Raw genomic sequence first — 16,223 nt, forward strand, 5'->3', positions numbered from 1 at the left:
AGCGTAGAGCATTTTTACCGCAAATGCAACTCTCGATACCAGAGTTGCTTACGGACGCGGCCGGCATCAAAAACGTGCTCGTGCACGATTCCCCCATAAAAACAATGGGGCTGTTTGAGCTGAAAAAAAACCTAACACCTGCAAAAAAGCAGCGTTCAGCTCCTAACGCAGCCCCATTGTTTCCTATGGGGAAACACCTCCTAAGTCTGCACCTAACACCCTAACATGTACCCCGAGTCTAAACACCCCTAACCTTACACTTATTAACCCCTAATCTGCCGCCCCCGCTATCGCTGACCCCTGCATTACACTTTTAACCCCTAATCTGCCGCTCCGTAAACCGCCGCCACCTACGTTATCCCTATGTACCCCTAATCTGCTGCCCTAACATCGCCGACCCCTATGTTATATTTATTAACCCCTAATCTGCCCCCCACAACGTCGCCGACACCTACCTACACTTATTAACCCCTAATCTGCCGAGCGGACCTGAGCGCTACTATAATAAAGTTATTAACCCCTAATCCGCCTCACTAACCCTATCATAAATAGTATTAACCCCTAATCTGCCCTCCCTAACATCGCCGACACCTACCTTCAATTATTAACCCCCAATCTGCCGACCGGAGCTCACCGCTATTCTAATAAATGTATTAACCCCTAAAGCTAAGTCTAACCCTAACACTAACACCCCCCTAAGTTAAATATAATTTTTATCTAACGAAATAAATTAACTCTTATTAAATAAATAATTCCTATTTAAAGCTAAATACTTACCTGTAAAATAAATCCTAATATAGCTACAATATAAATTATAATTATATTATACCTATTTTAGGATTAATATTTATTTTACAGGCAACTTTGTAATTATTTTAACCAGGTACAATAGCTATTAAATAGTTAAGAACTATTTAATAGTTACCTAGTTAAAATAATTACAAATTTACCTGTAAAATAAATCCTAACCTAAGATATAATTAAACCTAACACTACCCTATCAATAAAATAATTAAATAAACTACCTACAATTACCTACAATTAACCTAACACTACACTATCAATAAATTAATTAAACACAATTGCTACAAATAAATAAAATTAAATAAACTATCTAAAGTACAAAAAATAAAAAAGAACTAAGTTACAGAAAATAATAAAATATTTACAAACATAAGAAAAATATTACAACAATTTTAAACTAATTACACCTACTCTAAGCCCCCTAATAAAATAACAAAGCCCCCCAAAATAAAAAATTCCCTACCCTATTCTAAAATACAAATATTACAAGCTCTTTTACCTTACCAGCCCTGAACAGGGCCCTTTGCGGGGCATGCCCCAAGAATTTCAGCTCTTTTGCCTGTAAAAAAAAACATACAATACCCCCCCCCCAACATTACAACCCACCACCCACATACCCCTAATCTAACCCAAACCCCCCTTAAATAAACCTAACACTACCCCCCTGATGATCTTCCTACCTTGTCTTCACCATGCCAGGTTCACCGATCCGTCCTGGCTCCAAAATCTTCATCCAACCCAAGCGGGGGCTAGACATCCACTGAAGAAGTCCAGAAGAGGGTCCAAAGTCTTCCTCCTATCCGGCAAGAAGAGGACATCCGGACCGGCAAACATCTTCTCCAAGCGGCATCTTCTATCTTCTTCCATCCGATGACGACCGGCTCCATCTTGAAGACCTCCAGCGCGGATCCATCCTCTTCTTCCGACGACTAGACGACGAATGACGGTTCCTTTAAGGGACGTCATCCAAGATGGCGTCCCTCGAATTCCGATTGGCTGATAGGATTCTATCAGCCAATCGGAATTAAGGTAGGAATTTTCTGATTGGCTGATGGAATCAGCCAATCAGAATATAGTTCAATCCGATTGGCTGATCCAATCAGCCAATCAGATTGAGCTCGCATTCTATTGGCTGATCGGAACAGCCAATAGAATGCGAGCTCAATCTGATTGGCTGATTGGATCAGCCAATCGGATTGAACTATATTCTGATTGGCTGATTCCATCAGCCAATCAGAAAATTCCTACCTTAATTCCGATTGGCTGATAGAATCCTATCAGCCAATCGGAATTCGAGGGACGCCATCTTGGATGACGTCCCTTAAAGGAACCGTCATTCGTCGTCTAGTCGTCGGAAGAAGAGGATGGATCCGCGCTGGAGGTCTTCAAGATGGAGCCGGTCGTCATCGGATGGAAGAAGATAGAAGATGCCGCTTGGAGAAGATGTTTGCCGGTCCGGATGTCCTCTTCTTGCCGGATAGGAGGAAGACTTTGGACCCTCTTCTGGACTTCTTCAGTGGATGTCTAGCCCCCGCTTGGGTTGGATGAAGATCTTGGAGCCAGGACGGATCGGTGAACCTGGCATGGTGAAGACAAGGTAGGAAGATCATCAGGGGGGTAGTGTTAGGTTTATTTAAGGGGGGTTTGGGTTAGATTAGGGGTATGTGGGTGGTGGGTTGTAATGTTGGGGGGGGGTATTGTATGTTTTTTTTTACAGGCAAAAGAGCTGAAATTCTTGGGGCATGCCCCGCAAAGGGCCCTGTTCAGGGCTGGTAAGGTAAAAGAGCTTGTAATATTTGTATTTTAGAATAGGGTAGGGAATTTTTTATTTTGGGGGGCTTTGTTATTTTATTAGGGGGCTTAGAGTAGGTGTAATTAGTTTAAAATTGTTGTAATATTTTTCTTATGTTTGTAAATATTTTATTATTTTCTGTAACTTAGTTCTTTTTTATTTTTTGTACTTTAGATAGTTTATTTAATTTTATTTATTTGTAGCAATTGTGTTTAATTAATTTATTGATAGTGTAGTGTTAGGTTAATTGTAGGTAATTGTAGGTAGTTTATTTAATTATTTTATTGATAGGGTAGTGTTAGGTTTAATTATATCTTAGGTTAGGATTTATTTTACAGGTAAATTTGTAATTATTTTAACTAGGTAACTATTAAATAGTTCTTAACTATTTAATAGCTATTGTACCTGGTTAAAATAATTACAAAGTTGCCTGTAAAATAAATATTAATCCTAAAATAGGTATAATATAATTATAATTTATATTGTAGCTATATTAGGATTTATTTTACAGGCAAGTATTTAGCTTTAAATAGGAATTATTTATTTAATAAGAGTTAATTTATTTCGTTAGATAAAAATTATATTTAACTTAGGGGGGTGTTAGTGTTAGGGTTAGACTTAGCTTTAGGGGTTAATACATTTATTAGAATAGCGGTGAGCTCCGGTCGGCAGATTAGGGGTTAATAATTGAAGGTAGGTGTCGGCGATGTTAGGGAGGGCAGATTAGGGGTTAATACTATTTATGATAGGGTTAGTGAGGCGGATTAGGGGTTAATAACTTTATTATAGTAGCGCTCAGGTCCGCTCGGCAGATTAGGGGTTAATAAGTGTAGGTAGGTGTCGGCGACGTTGTGGGGGGCAGATTAGGGGTTAATAAATATAACATAGGGGTCGGCGATGTTAGGGGTAGCAGATTAGGGGTACATAGGGATAACGTAGGTGGCGGCGATTTGCGGTCGGAAGATTAGGGGTTAATTATTTTAAGTAGCTTGCGGCGACGTTGTGGGGGGCAAGTTAGGGGTTAATAGATATAATACAGGGGTCGGCGGTGTTAGGGGCAGCAGATTAGGGGTACATAAGTATAACGTAGGTGGCGGTCGGCAGATTAGGGGTTAAAAATTTTAATCGAGTGGCGGCGATGTGGGGGGACCTCGGTTTAGGGGTACATAGGTAGTTTATGGGTGTTAGTGTACTTTAGGGTACAGTAGTTAAGAGCTTTATAAACCGGCGTTAGCCAGAAAGCTCTTAACTCCTGCTATTTTCAGGCGGCTGGAATCTTGTCGTTAGAGCTCTAACGCTCACTGCAGAAACGACTCTAAATACCAGCGTTAGAAAGATCCCATTGAAAAGATAGGCTACGCAAATGGCGTAGGGGGATCTGCGGTATGGAAAAGTCGCGGCTGAAAAGTGAGCGTTAGACCCTTTAATCACTGACTCCAAATACCAGCGGGCGCCCAAAACCAGCGTTAGGAGCCTCTAACGCTGGTTTTGACGGCTACCGCCGAACTCTAAATCTAGGCCTTAGTTTTGAAAATCCAATATGTTTCTTGTTTGCAGAGTATGGGAAGCTTATCTTCACCCTTAGGTGGTGTTTTGATCTGTTCAATAGCCTGCCATCTAAAATATGTCACATCCTGGTGATGGAAATCTATGAAGTGTGTAGAGAGTGCTGAGCATTTACGTTTATTCGTGATGTAGGACAAATGCTCTCTAACCCGTTTGCCTACCTCTCTAGTGGTTCTACCTGTGTATTGTTTCTTACACTGGGTACATTCTATGATGTAAATAACAAAAGTACTTTTGCAATTTATACATCCTTTTGTGTCAAATTGTTCTCCCGTGACATGGGATTTGAATGTAGTAGAAACATTTATGTGATCACATGACGTGCAGATTTTGCGGCCACATTTATAGGTGCCATTATACCGCATCCAGGATGACCCAGAGTTGGTTTCTGTCCTTAACATGCTAGGGGCAAGAATGTTGCCCAAAGTCACATTCCTTTTTGGAACAAACATGCATCCCTGTTCAATAGTTTTTCTAAGACCTTTACCCCCCATAAGTATAGGGAGGTTTTTCTTGATTATTCTGCACACATGATCATATTGGTTCGAATATGATGTGATAAATTTTGGTTTGTGTGAATTACACTGGTTGCTGTTGTCCTTGGATTGCCCCCTACTGTTTAGAAAATTGACTCTGTCAATGTCTTTACTTTCAAAATAGGCTTTATTAATTACTCTCTTAGGATAACCCCTCTTCATCATGCGTGTTCTCAAATCTCTGCTCTCTATACGAAAAGTGTTCTCCTGGGAACAGTTCCGTTTCGCTCGTAAAAATTGTCTTTTTGCTATGCCCTTGAATACATGCTGTGGGTGACAGCTTCGGGCATGTAGAAGACTGTTACCAGAGATAGGTTTTTGATAGAGAGCAGAGTTCACTTTTTTACCTTTCCAATTACCTGAAAGGGTAACATCTAAGAAATTAATCTGGGTTTTTTGCCATTCATGAGTGAATTGCAATCCCACATTATTAGTGTTTAGGATAGCAACAAAATCACTGGCCTTCTGTGAGTCTGATGACCATACAAAAATCAGGTCATCAATGAATCTAACATATTTGACTATATGTTCTGAAGGGGCGGTACTACCTCCATAGACGTGGCACCTCTCCCACCAACCCATAAATAGGTTGGCGTAGGAGGGGGCAAATTTTTACCTACACTCAGCAATTTTTCTTGGTAATTTGGAAGTTGATATCTACTCCTGGCCATAAACACTACTCTTTTCTCATATTTTTTCTTAACTAAAAATAAAGTTGAATATGTCAGGAAGCACAAGAAATTAAATACATTGAAAGTCCCTTGCCAAATAAATTAAGAGAAACACCAAGTAACTTGCGTTAACCCTTAAGTCTCTCAACATCTCATAAAAAGAGAAAAAGTGCCAGAAGTCTGCTTTTAGAACATTTTGATCCTAATGTGAAATAAGCTGCCCCAGAAAGTACCCTTAATCATAGAAGGATATACTATTTAGTCCCAAAATTATCCACCTGAGGGTTGACCTCAAAAGTGCTGTCCTTCAGAACCTAGTGGATCCAGCTGCAGGGCAGATGGCAGCTACTAAGGTGTGACCAGTACTCCACTGCCTGTCAGGGACCTGTAGTAAAAAAAAGAACAGAGTAACCAACCCTGGCTTTCTGCAAAGGGTTAGCAAAATGTTAGAAGTAAAGCAAAGACCACCTCACCGCCTTCTAACTGCTAAAAGCCACCACTACTCTTACTAAAGAGATTGACGTGGACACAGCTAGACCCAAATCCTTGCTTGCAGGGAAAAGTACCCATAGAAGGATTAAATATCTTCAGACACCATCTTCGCACAATCTCCATTGACAGAGGCAAAGAGAATAAATGGGGATTATGGGTAAGGGAAGTTACACTTAACAGCTTTGCTGGGGTGCTCTTTGCCTCTTGATGGCCAGGATTTGAATATCCCACTAGTAATTGGAATGACGTTGTGGACTCTCCATGTCTTAGGAAAGAAAGTATATTAATATAATCATGTTGGTTATGCAAAACTGGGGAATGGGTAATAAAGGCATTATCTATCTTTTTAAAATATAAACATTTTTGAGTAGACTGTCCCTTTAAACTATTCAAAATTGTTCCGAATAATTTAGTTTTGCTTTTTGAGTTAGAAACACGTTGACTAGGAAGTCTAGTTCTACCTAGCAGTACCAGTGTGGACCATATTAAAGTCATCCTCTAATATAAATTTTTTAATTTAAATATGAATGCAATTTAACTAACAATGAATTCTAATAATTTGTGTCTCTATCAGTTGGACCATATTACATAAGACAAACTCTTCACCTTCTAAAACAATATAGCTTTCATTAGGTCTATATCTTTGTTTTTAATAGTATAATGCAGAGACTCTCTAAGTAAAATAGCCACCCCATTTTTCCTCTTCTCACACTCTTCTATTCAGATACGTCTTTTGCAAAAAACACAACATCCATTTTTAATTTTATTTTAAAAGCTGTAAAATCTTTTCCGTTTGATCGGTGAGGTGCTCCCCCCTGCATCCCAGGGCCCAATTTTCCAAGCCACAGCACCACTTCAATTTGAAACAAAATCTACACGTAAAGAACCTGCTGTGTAACAGTACAGATCACCTAAAACAGACACAATAAAACAGACTAGTAAAGCTGAAAATACTTAAATGTAATCCTCAAGAGTAGTTTAGAAGACAGCACCTCAGTGTATGTGGCTTGTGGGGCACGGAACCCAGGGTCTGCCTTGTCCTGCAGGTACTCCAAACAAACAAAAGATTGTTCCAGCCACCAACAATTTTAAAAGACCTTTATTTTCTCATATCTTGGGTCTAAGCAGAAAAATACAACGTTTCAGGCCTGCTATAGGCCCTTAGTCACACATGACTAAGGGCCTATAGCAGGCCTGAAACGTTGTATTTTTCTGCTTAGACCCAAGATATGAGAAAATAAAGGTCTTTTAAAATTGTTGGTGGCTGGAACAATCTTTTGTTTGTTTGGAATACTTAAATGTAATCAATAACTACAAAACAAAACAAGAATAAACATAATCAGGTTAAAAAGGTTGTAAAAAATATGATATGGGGACAGCTTCCCTATAGAATGTCCTTCTTTACAAGAAGTTAGACAACCAACCTCCTAAGAGTTAAATATCAAAAGTCCTATGTAGAAAGAAGATAAATTTTAGCAGCGGCAAACTCAGAATAAACAGTATTGCTATTAACGTGGTGCTGAAGGTTATAATAGATATAATCATAGCTCAACCCACCCCTACTCCCTTTTGTGAAGAGTGAAAATATGTTTTTCTCACAAATCTTATGAGAAATGTAAAAAAGTCCTCTCGACAGTTCTCATAGTCAGGGCCATGAACCTGTGAATGGGATCCTTTGATTCACAATATACAACAGCTTGACAGACCTTTAGCCATCTCTTCCAAACCCGAGTTCTTAATCTTCTCAGAAAGCGTTATTTCAGGAATCAGGCAACAAGAAGATGAATCGGAGTAATAAACAATCATAAGAATGCCCAGACATTGTTGCTTTTGCCTCTCAGATGTCTACTCCCCAGATTCCTGCTCCCCGTTGCAGCGTGATTAGGGGAACTTGACTGATAAGCCCTAAATGTTACTTGAACATGTTCCTTTGCCTTTCACTGTTATTCAACAGCATTTTTACACAATATTGTAGATGCCATATAAGCATTAAATAACTGATGCTCAAAGACTCATTACAAGACGTACTTCTGCAATAAGTTAATTTGTATAATCCACCTTAGGTCAGCAAACATCAAAACTTCACTTTACAATCAAAGGGGCTGCAAATTATAAATTTTCCTCTTCGAATTATACTAAGCTTCCAGCCCTTCCATTAATATATTTCAGGAGCTGTCTGTACAACCTTTATCCTCCATAAGCTCCATGATCATTCAGACATATGCAACCCACCATAAAAAGGCATAACCATAGAAAGAGAAGAGTAAGACACAGTACATATCGTGATTGCACGTTTACACTTATCTCTGATGGATTAGACCTCAAACTCTTTGCTGCTATAAAATAGAAGTCTCCTGCAGCTTTTCCCTTATCCGCTACAGACAAAGATGTTATAGACAAGACATTCTGCCACCATGTAGTACTTGCTGTAAACTTTAAATACAAAAGTTGTTTTATAAATCCTCCTACATCCACTGTGCTGCAGCCATTCGGGCCTACAATCTATTACACTACTCCTCCGAGTGTTTCCTTGGCAGCGATACCTTGGTGGCTCAACCAGGAACCGCTTAACTCTCTCGCTCCTTGACTAAGCCCACTACACAAATGTGGCCACCCTGCTACTCCCAGCACAAGCAGGGATGGTCTTCTAAGTTACCATCTAAGATATTAGAGATATGGCTTTGGGCGTCGCTCTGTGGCCAGACCACACCAACACACAACTACTTTGCCAGGCTGAGTACATGTGTAACAGATTCTTTCTTGCAAAGTATCCACCTATGGGACTTGGGATATGGCTTCAGGCACATTGCTCCCCCTTGGTGCAGCTTTTGGCGAGCAGCCTATCACACAAACTGTTGTCCTGTGAGCAGCCAATCACACACGCTGTTGTCCTGTGAGCTGCCTATCACACAAGCTGTTGTCCTGTGAGCAGCCTATCACACAAGCTGTTGTCCTGTGAGCTGCCTATCACACAAGCTGTTGTCCTGTGAGCAGCCTATCACACAAGCTTTCTACCAATTCTGTTGTGGCTTTGAATCTGCCAGACTTCTCTCTGCTTCCAGTTTACAAGCGCCTTTCATGGTGTAGGAAACTGTACTCACTGACTTGGCTTTTTTTGTAATTTCTCTAAAGGAAAGACTTAGAGAATTATAATGGTATTTCTGCCTTCATTTGTTAATTACTTTTTTATGCTTAGGAGGGTTTCCCCACTGCTATTATAACGACAGAGGTTTTGTAGGTAATCAACAAAAGGTTTTACACTTTACTTTCATTATTGCAGAACAGTTGAAAGTTAATAATCTGTTACTTGTTCCCTGAAAAAGACCTTTGTTTATAACTCTGAAATGTACATTATTTTTTTAGTTTTTGGTAAACTTGTTTCTTTAACCTCTGCCAATTTGCCTCTCAACTTTGTTACAATTCAGTTTATGCACCGGACTTGAAATGCTTACATTTTTTTAAAAATGGAGGTGCTGTAAAACTTTAGGAATAAAATTTTCTTCAGAGCACCATCTTTACTTCCTCCTAGTTACAGAAGCAAAGAATGACTGGGGGAGTATGAGTAATGGGAAGATACTTAAAATGTGAAATGCTAGGATTGACTATTGAAACAAATAAAGGGGACTTTCAATCATGAAGTATATCATACTTCATGCAGAAAGCTCCTTTATATGTTTCAAGCGATCGCCGCTCTGAGCTGCTCAGGCAGCCCACGGCAGAAATTTATTTTGCTAAGAGGTGACGTTTTTCACCTCTTAGCCAATAGCGTGCGGGAAATCCTGCTCCGAAGGGTGCCAAGCCGGATTTACCGCACGGCTATTGGCTAAGAGGTGAAAACATCACCTCTAAAGCAAAACAGCTATCTGCTGTGTGCTTCCTTAGCAGCTCAGAATGGTGATCGCTTGAAACAAATAAAGGAGCTTTCTGCATGAAGTATCTTATATACTTCATGAATGAAAGTCCCCTTTATTTGTTTCAATAGTCAATCCTAGCGTTTCAAAAACACTAGGGTTGACTTTCACTTTAAGCTCTGGCGGAGGTGTTCTTTGCCTCCTCCTGGTGGCAAGGCAGTGAATTTCCTAACAGTAATTGAATGGATTTGTGGACTCTACATGCCATTGGAAAGAAAAAAATGGAGGCGTTGTAAAACTTTAGACCGGTAGTATAATTACTATTGTTAACTTACTTTTAGGCACTCCAGAAATAGCTTCATGCCGCTGTAGTTGAGAAACATTTCACAATTATCTGGAGTCTCATCTGTAATATTCCACAAGGCGCTCCAAGAGAATTCCATGACTTGGTCACACTGACAAGGAGAGACAAAAGTAATATGAAATTTAGCTGGACAACCGTATTTGTACATAGAGAAACAAAAGGCTGTTTCTCACAGTTTCAAAGATGAAAAAGTCAGACTCGCAGTTCATCTCTATTTATATGAATAAAGGAAAATGCGTGAAGACAATGATATTACAAAAAATAGTTTTATATTGTCTCATAACTAAATACCCTTAGGGATTTTTCCCATAATCTTACCAAGGACAAATTTCTGTTGCTGCTGTATACTGGGTAAACTGGTGGATACATAAAACATTCCCATAGACTTTATTGGAGATATTTATTATCACCAGTTTACACAATTTACAAAAGCAATGTAATAACTAGATTTCTTCTGTAGTTGAATCAGTGTGAGATAAAGCACAGAATATATGTTATAGCTCCAGACAAGCAAACTGCAGCACCACAGATGACCTTTATATGGTACAATGTTGGGGGAAGAGTCCAGGCACGTTATTAGTAAGTTGTAAGAGACCAAACACTTACCATTTTGTCTTGCAACTTCTTCTGTATTAGCTTCAGCATAGTCTGCAAGAAAGGAGAGACTAGTGAAAAAGCTATCCCAATATGGTGCCTGGGATAAGCGGAAGGCTATGCTACATACTAATTATTGCCTGGGATAAGCTTTTACATGTTTTCAGCCACTTGACTGTAAAAGGGCTCCGATGTACTTAAATATAATCTAAATATATGTCTATATGTGTGTACATATGTATTTATGAGTTTATATGTACACACATATAAATATATATATATATATATACACACAACACACACACACACATATATATATATATATATATATATATATATATATATAATTCCAATAGTAGACAATGGCAACAGCACTTTTCTTTAAAACATTCTAGGCACTAGATGAATTCCAGAGGGATCTCAAAGAAGTAAAAAGACAGAAGTTTGGTCGTGATGAAGATGATTACAAACAAAATCGTGTCTATCGGTGGTCCGGTGACAGTGAGACGCATGACGTCATCTGGAGGCGACCCGGAACCGGAAGAGGACTTGGAGCATGGAGAGGAGCAAGGAGCGCACCTCAAAGAGCGGCGGCCGCCGAAAAGGAATCATCCTCATCGGAGGATTTTTTAGGGTCCAGTACAGATGCAGATACAGGCGGGGAGGAAGGAAGCATAAACAACGACAGCCCCTACCCCCGGCAGTCCAACCGCCTACGCAACAGACCGTATCAGAGAGGCCAGAGAGGTCGGAAGAAATAGAAGAAGTCAAGTCACTAGAGAATGTGAATCCGGGTGGTAATGTACAAGATTCTAATTTACATACCCTAAGTCCCAATATAGAGACTGTAAATAACATGGACAGTAATCAAGAGACATTGGTAATAAACATATCTAAATACCAACTCACTAAAGATGAGACAAATGCATTAAATAAAGGGTTGTCTTTTTGCCCCACAATGTTTAATAATGAGTTTACAATAGATAAATACCTCTATAGGTTTTTTAGAAACTTATGGTTAAAAGCTCATTTCAGTACCCCACAAGAGCATGTAATTAAAACTATTCCAGAAGGTTTAGGAGCTAATTCTATGAAATTTGACACACACAGTTTAGGTCTTAAAAATAAATCTAATTTTGTACCAAATACAATTAACTCAGGTGTGGAGACATACATCAAGTTAGTACAAACAGACATCAAAAAAATGTATTCAAAGAACAAACCAAAAACAGATAGTAATATTACACCATCAGAACGAAAAGCCCTTAAAGATCTAGCAGACAATACTGCCATCACTATTAAAAATGCTGATAAGGGCGGAGCAGTAGTTGTCCTTGATAGACAATATTACATACAAGAGATCCTTACACAATTATCTGATGGTGGTATCTATTTGATATTGGATCATGATCCACTACCTGAAATACAAAAAGAGATTTCTGCAACTGTGAATAATGCATTGTCTAGAGATGTTATCACTAAGGATTTAGCAACATTTTTAATAAAAAAAGATCCTATTACACCGGTGTTTTATACAACACCTAAGATCCATAAAAATTTAAAAGAGCCTCCAGGAAGGCCCATTGTGGCGAGTACAGAATCTGTATTTTCAAATGTTGCAATCTTTCTTGATAAGATTCTGAATCCCATTGCTAAGATCCAACAGTCCTTTCTTAAAGACACAGGGGATTTTTTGGGAAAAATTAAAGAAATTAAAATAGAAGATACTGACATCTTATTTTCCCTTGACATAGTCAGCTTATATACAGCTATCCCCCACGAGGCAGGGGTGCAGGCAGTATTAGAAGCTTTAAAATCATCTGAAATATACACAAATTTACAATGTTCTTTCATAGAAGAAATGCTTAACATCATTCTATACCTAAATTATTTCTTGTTTCAAGATACATACTATATACAAAAGAAAGGGACTGCTATGGGCTCCAATGTGGCCCCTTCATACGCCAATATTTTTGTTAGCCAATATAAAAGAAAGTTTGTATATACTAATAACAGTTACTCAACAAACTGTAAAGTATGGCTACGTTTCATAGATGATATATTTGGCGTATGGAGGGGCACAGAGGAGTCCTTAGAGTCGTTTGTTGAAGAACTGAACCACTGCACAGGCTGCCTTAAATTTACCCTTAATTACTCTAGAAATAAAGTGAGTTATTTGGATACATGGGTATACAAACAAGCTGGTAATTTAGTTACTGATCTTTACTGTAAACCAACAGATCGTAACACAATATTACACTCTGAAAGTTTTCATCCTGAGCAAGTGTTTAAATCAATCCCTAAAAGCCAGTTTTTAAGGACAGCTAGAAATGTAAAAGAACCAAGATTGCAGGAAATAAGAATGAAACAAATGGCTGAGAAATTTTGTAACAGAGGCTATCCTATATCTATCATTGAGAAATGTGAACAGACAGTTAAGGAAGAGAGAACAGGGATTAAAAAAGATAAAGTTAAAAACCAACTTATTTTCACTTCAGAATATAATCAGTACAGTGAAGATATCTCCAGAATAATAAGAAAGCATTGGTATTTACTGGAGAGGACTAACCCCAATATCAAAGAATTTCAACAACTCCCCATCAGTTCTTATAAAAGGGTTAAAAACATAAGAGATTTTGTAGTGAAAGCAGATATAGGCAGCAATAAAAAAGACCCAGTTAACTATCTGACAACAGCAAATAAAGGGTCATACCCCTGTCTACATTGTGCTCAATGCAACTCAATGATAAAGGGTAAAAATGTTGCGCAAATTAATGACACCAAAAAGAGAGAAATTAATGGCCTCTTTACTTGTGATACTAATTATGTTGTATATATCTTGAAATGCCCATGTGGGCGGGGCTATGTAGGGGAGACAATTAACCCCATCAGGGACAGAATAAGTGCACACAAGTCCTCTATAACAGTGATTTTTAACCTTTTTTTTGCCGTGGCACACTTTTTTACATTAAAAAATCCTGTGGCACACCACCATCCCAAAATTTTAAAAAAATCACACATTGTAGCCTAATACAGCATATATATATACACATACACACAAACACACACATACTGTATGTATTGTACTGTTATGCCATGCCTCCTACAAACTACCCCTGCACTGGGAGTAAAAAACAAGCAAAGTTTAAAAAATATGTCACACTGTTGTCAGTCTGCCATGGCACACCTGAGGATCTCTCACGGCACACTAGTGTGCCACGGCACACTGGTTGAAAAACACTGCTCTATAAGATGCAAAGATATGACATTACCTGTCTCATCACACTTTATAACAGCAGGACATACTGTTAGCCAGTTAAGGTTTCAGGTCATAGACCATATCCCTAAACCAAGGAGAGGAGGCAATAGAGAGTTGCTACTTAAAAAGAAAGAAGTATGGTGGATAAAAAATTTGAAAACATTGTATCCGAATGGATTAAACAAGGATTATGATCTACATTTGTTTTTATAACTGTTTTTAAATTCCTGTGTATAATAATTATGGATATGTGTTTATTTGTAATGTAATGTAAAGAAACATATATGTCATACCACACAATTATACATCTAAGTGTTGAGAGATATACATTTAAAACATTAAAGTTAAAAAATAAAGTTAAAAAGTTTAGCTAGAACCTTACCGGTTGGGGATACCAACATGAGCTAAGTTCAGGTAAAAAATTCTGTAATTAAGTAAGCCACACCCTATACACAGGTGTACATAAGGGAGATGTTTGTTCTTAATCTATAGCATGAGGAAGGGCCCAAGAGGCTCGAAACGTCGCTGTGTTTTTATCCTAATGTTATTTTAATAAAGAAGAAATGTTTTAAAGAAAAGTGCTGTTGCCATTGTCTACTTTTGGAATTATATATGGGAGCATGGCAGGCCTCCCAGGCAAACGTGCACTGCAAAGGTAAACCTACCAGAAGCTATACCCAGTGAAGGGTTTTCCAAGAAAGTGCTGGACTTACTACTACATTTGGTTTTATATATATATATATATATATATATATATATATATATATATATACACACACACACACACATATATATATACAGTATATATATATATATATATATATATATATATATATATATATATATACACACCTATATAATTACACATATACATCTTTAGACATACAGTGTATATGTATGTATCTCTATGTTAAAGCCTTTTGCCTACCTTTTTTTTCTAACACCCGAGACCTCATATCTTATAAGCTTTTCATGCAATGTTATTATGTGTGTAACTATACTGTTAATAGTATTTTTTTTATGCGTTTTATGCAATTTTTTTGTCTCGTTTAACAGTTAACCAGAGCTCTGAAATCGCACTACCCCGATGCATATCAAATTCAATTGCGCTTGAGCGAATGTATTTACTTTCAACTCGTAATACACGTTACTTCCAACGCGGGCAAAAAGCCGCAATAAGCCCCTTTTCGCTTGTGCTCAACTGTTAGCGCGCCACTTGTAATCTAGCCCTAATTAAGCTCACAATTTAAGGACATTTTGGGCAGACTTGTTTGGCCTATGGTTCTTATCTGCCCATAAAATCTATCCAAACTATCTGGACTCGCAGTCGCGTCTCACTTTTACTAAGCTGACAAGGATTTTTTGTTCTTTTACGTTTTTTTATTAGGTTTTCATTTGTGCATATATTAAAGTAGACAGTTTAATATATGGTGTTTTATTTTTTATCTGTTTAGTCTGTAATGTTTTGAATGTGTTTTTGTGATGCTGGCATCCTTTGCAGTGGAGCCCTTCCCATTCTATGCAATGAAAACTGAATGATTTTGAGATAGATGTTGCTGCATTGTTTATAACGGAGAGTAATTGGGAGTATGTTGCAACTTGCGGATGCAAACCTTTCTATATTTGATGATGCAGCAGTTTTCCCTGCACAATATTAGTTACTAATGGGTTTTATTCTAAGCCATAACTACAGAAGCAATAACACTAGGTATCTGTAATGCTGAGGGAATTACACTGCAACATGAAAAAATAAACTAGAGGCTCCTTTAAAAAACAAAAACAAAAAAAAACTGTACATAAGGATTTTATATAAATATGGGATTAAACTATTCACATCTGGGGGGCGGAGCCAACCGCCAAGCTAGCAAGACGTGCCACTACAGAGCTCCTGAAGGCAGATTACTAAAACTATCTTTTATGGCATACTACATACCTAAATAGCCTATACCCTGATTCTGGCATAACTCTAGGACATGGACTTCAAGTTTGGGCTCAAGATAACCCAGCTGATATAGAAAGCTACCAGCCAGCTACAACCGCACCGGGGAGCTCGGTATCAGGACTGTCAGATACCCGTTAGTCGGGCTAGCCTAACTCCCGGTCCCACACCTAGCTGAATGTCAATTCTACTGTGCTACTCTCAAAATGGAGGAGCTCTCAGCATCCCTTATAACCTTACTGGAGGGCATAAGCAGCAAAGCCGACAGGAACTTCCTCGGCTTAAAGGCTACCCTTATTGAAATGCGCAACAAAGATGGCGTTGCTCCCCTGACCGCCTATGACACCCCTGGGGA

The 16,223-nt window shown here is 38.4% G+C and overlaps 1 protein-coding gene across 3 annotated transcripts in view; it reads right to left on the reverse strand.

Moving 5' to 3' along the window:
• ZER1 (zyg-11 related cell cycle regulator) overlaps positions 1 to 16,223 on the reverse strand; it is a 112,928-nt gene that overhangs the window by 51,153 nt on the left and 45,552 nt on the right. For all 3 annotated transcript variants that reach the window (XM_053695733.1, XM_053695735.1, XM_053695734.1), the window contains exons 10-11: positions 10,683 to 10,724; positions 10,048 to 10,167 (exon numbers count right to left, since the gene is read on the reverse strand). In XM_053695733.1, coding sequence (XP_053551708.1) covers positions 10,048 to 10,167; positions 10,683 to 10,724 — 162 coding nt within the window. The remainder of the gene's footprint in view (positions 1 to 10,047; positions 10,168 to 10,682; positions 10,725 to 16,223) is intronic.

This window comes from Bombina bombina, chromosome 12, assembly GCF_027579735.1.
Source record: "Bombina bombina isolate aBomBom1 chromosome 12, aBomBom1.pri, whole genome shotgun sequence".
NCBI lineage: Eukaryota > Metazoa > Chordata > Amphibia > Anura > Bombinatoridae > Bombina > Bombina bombina.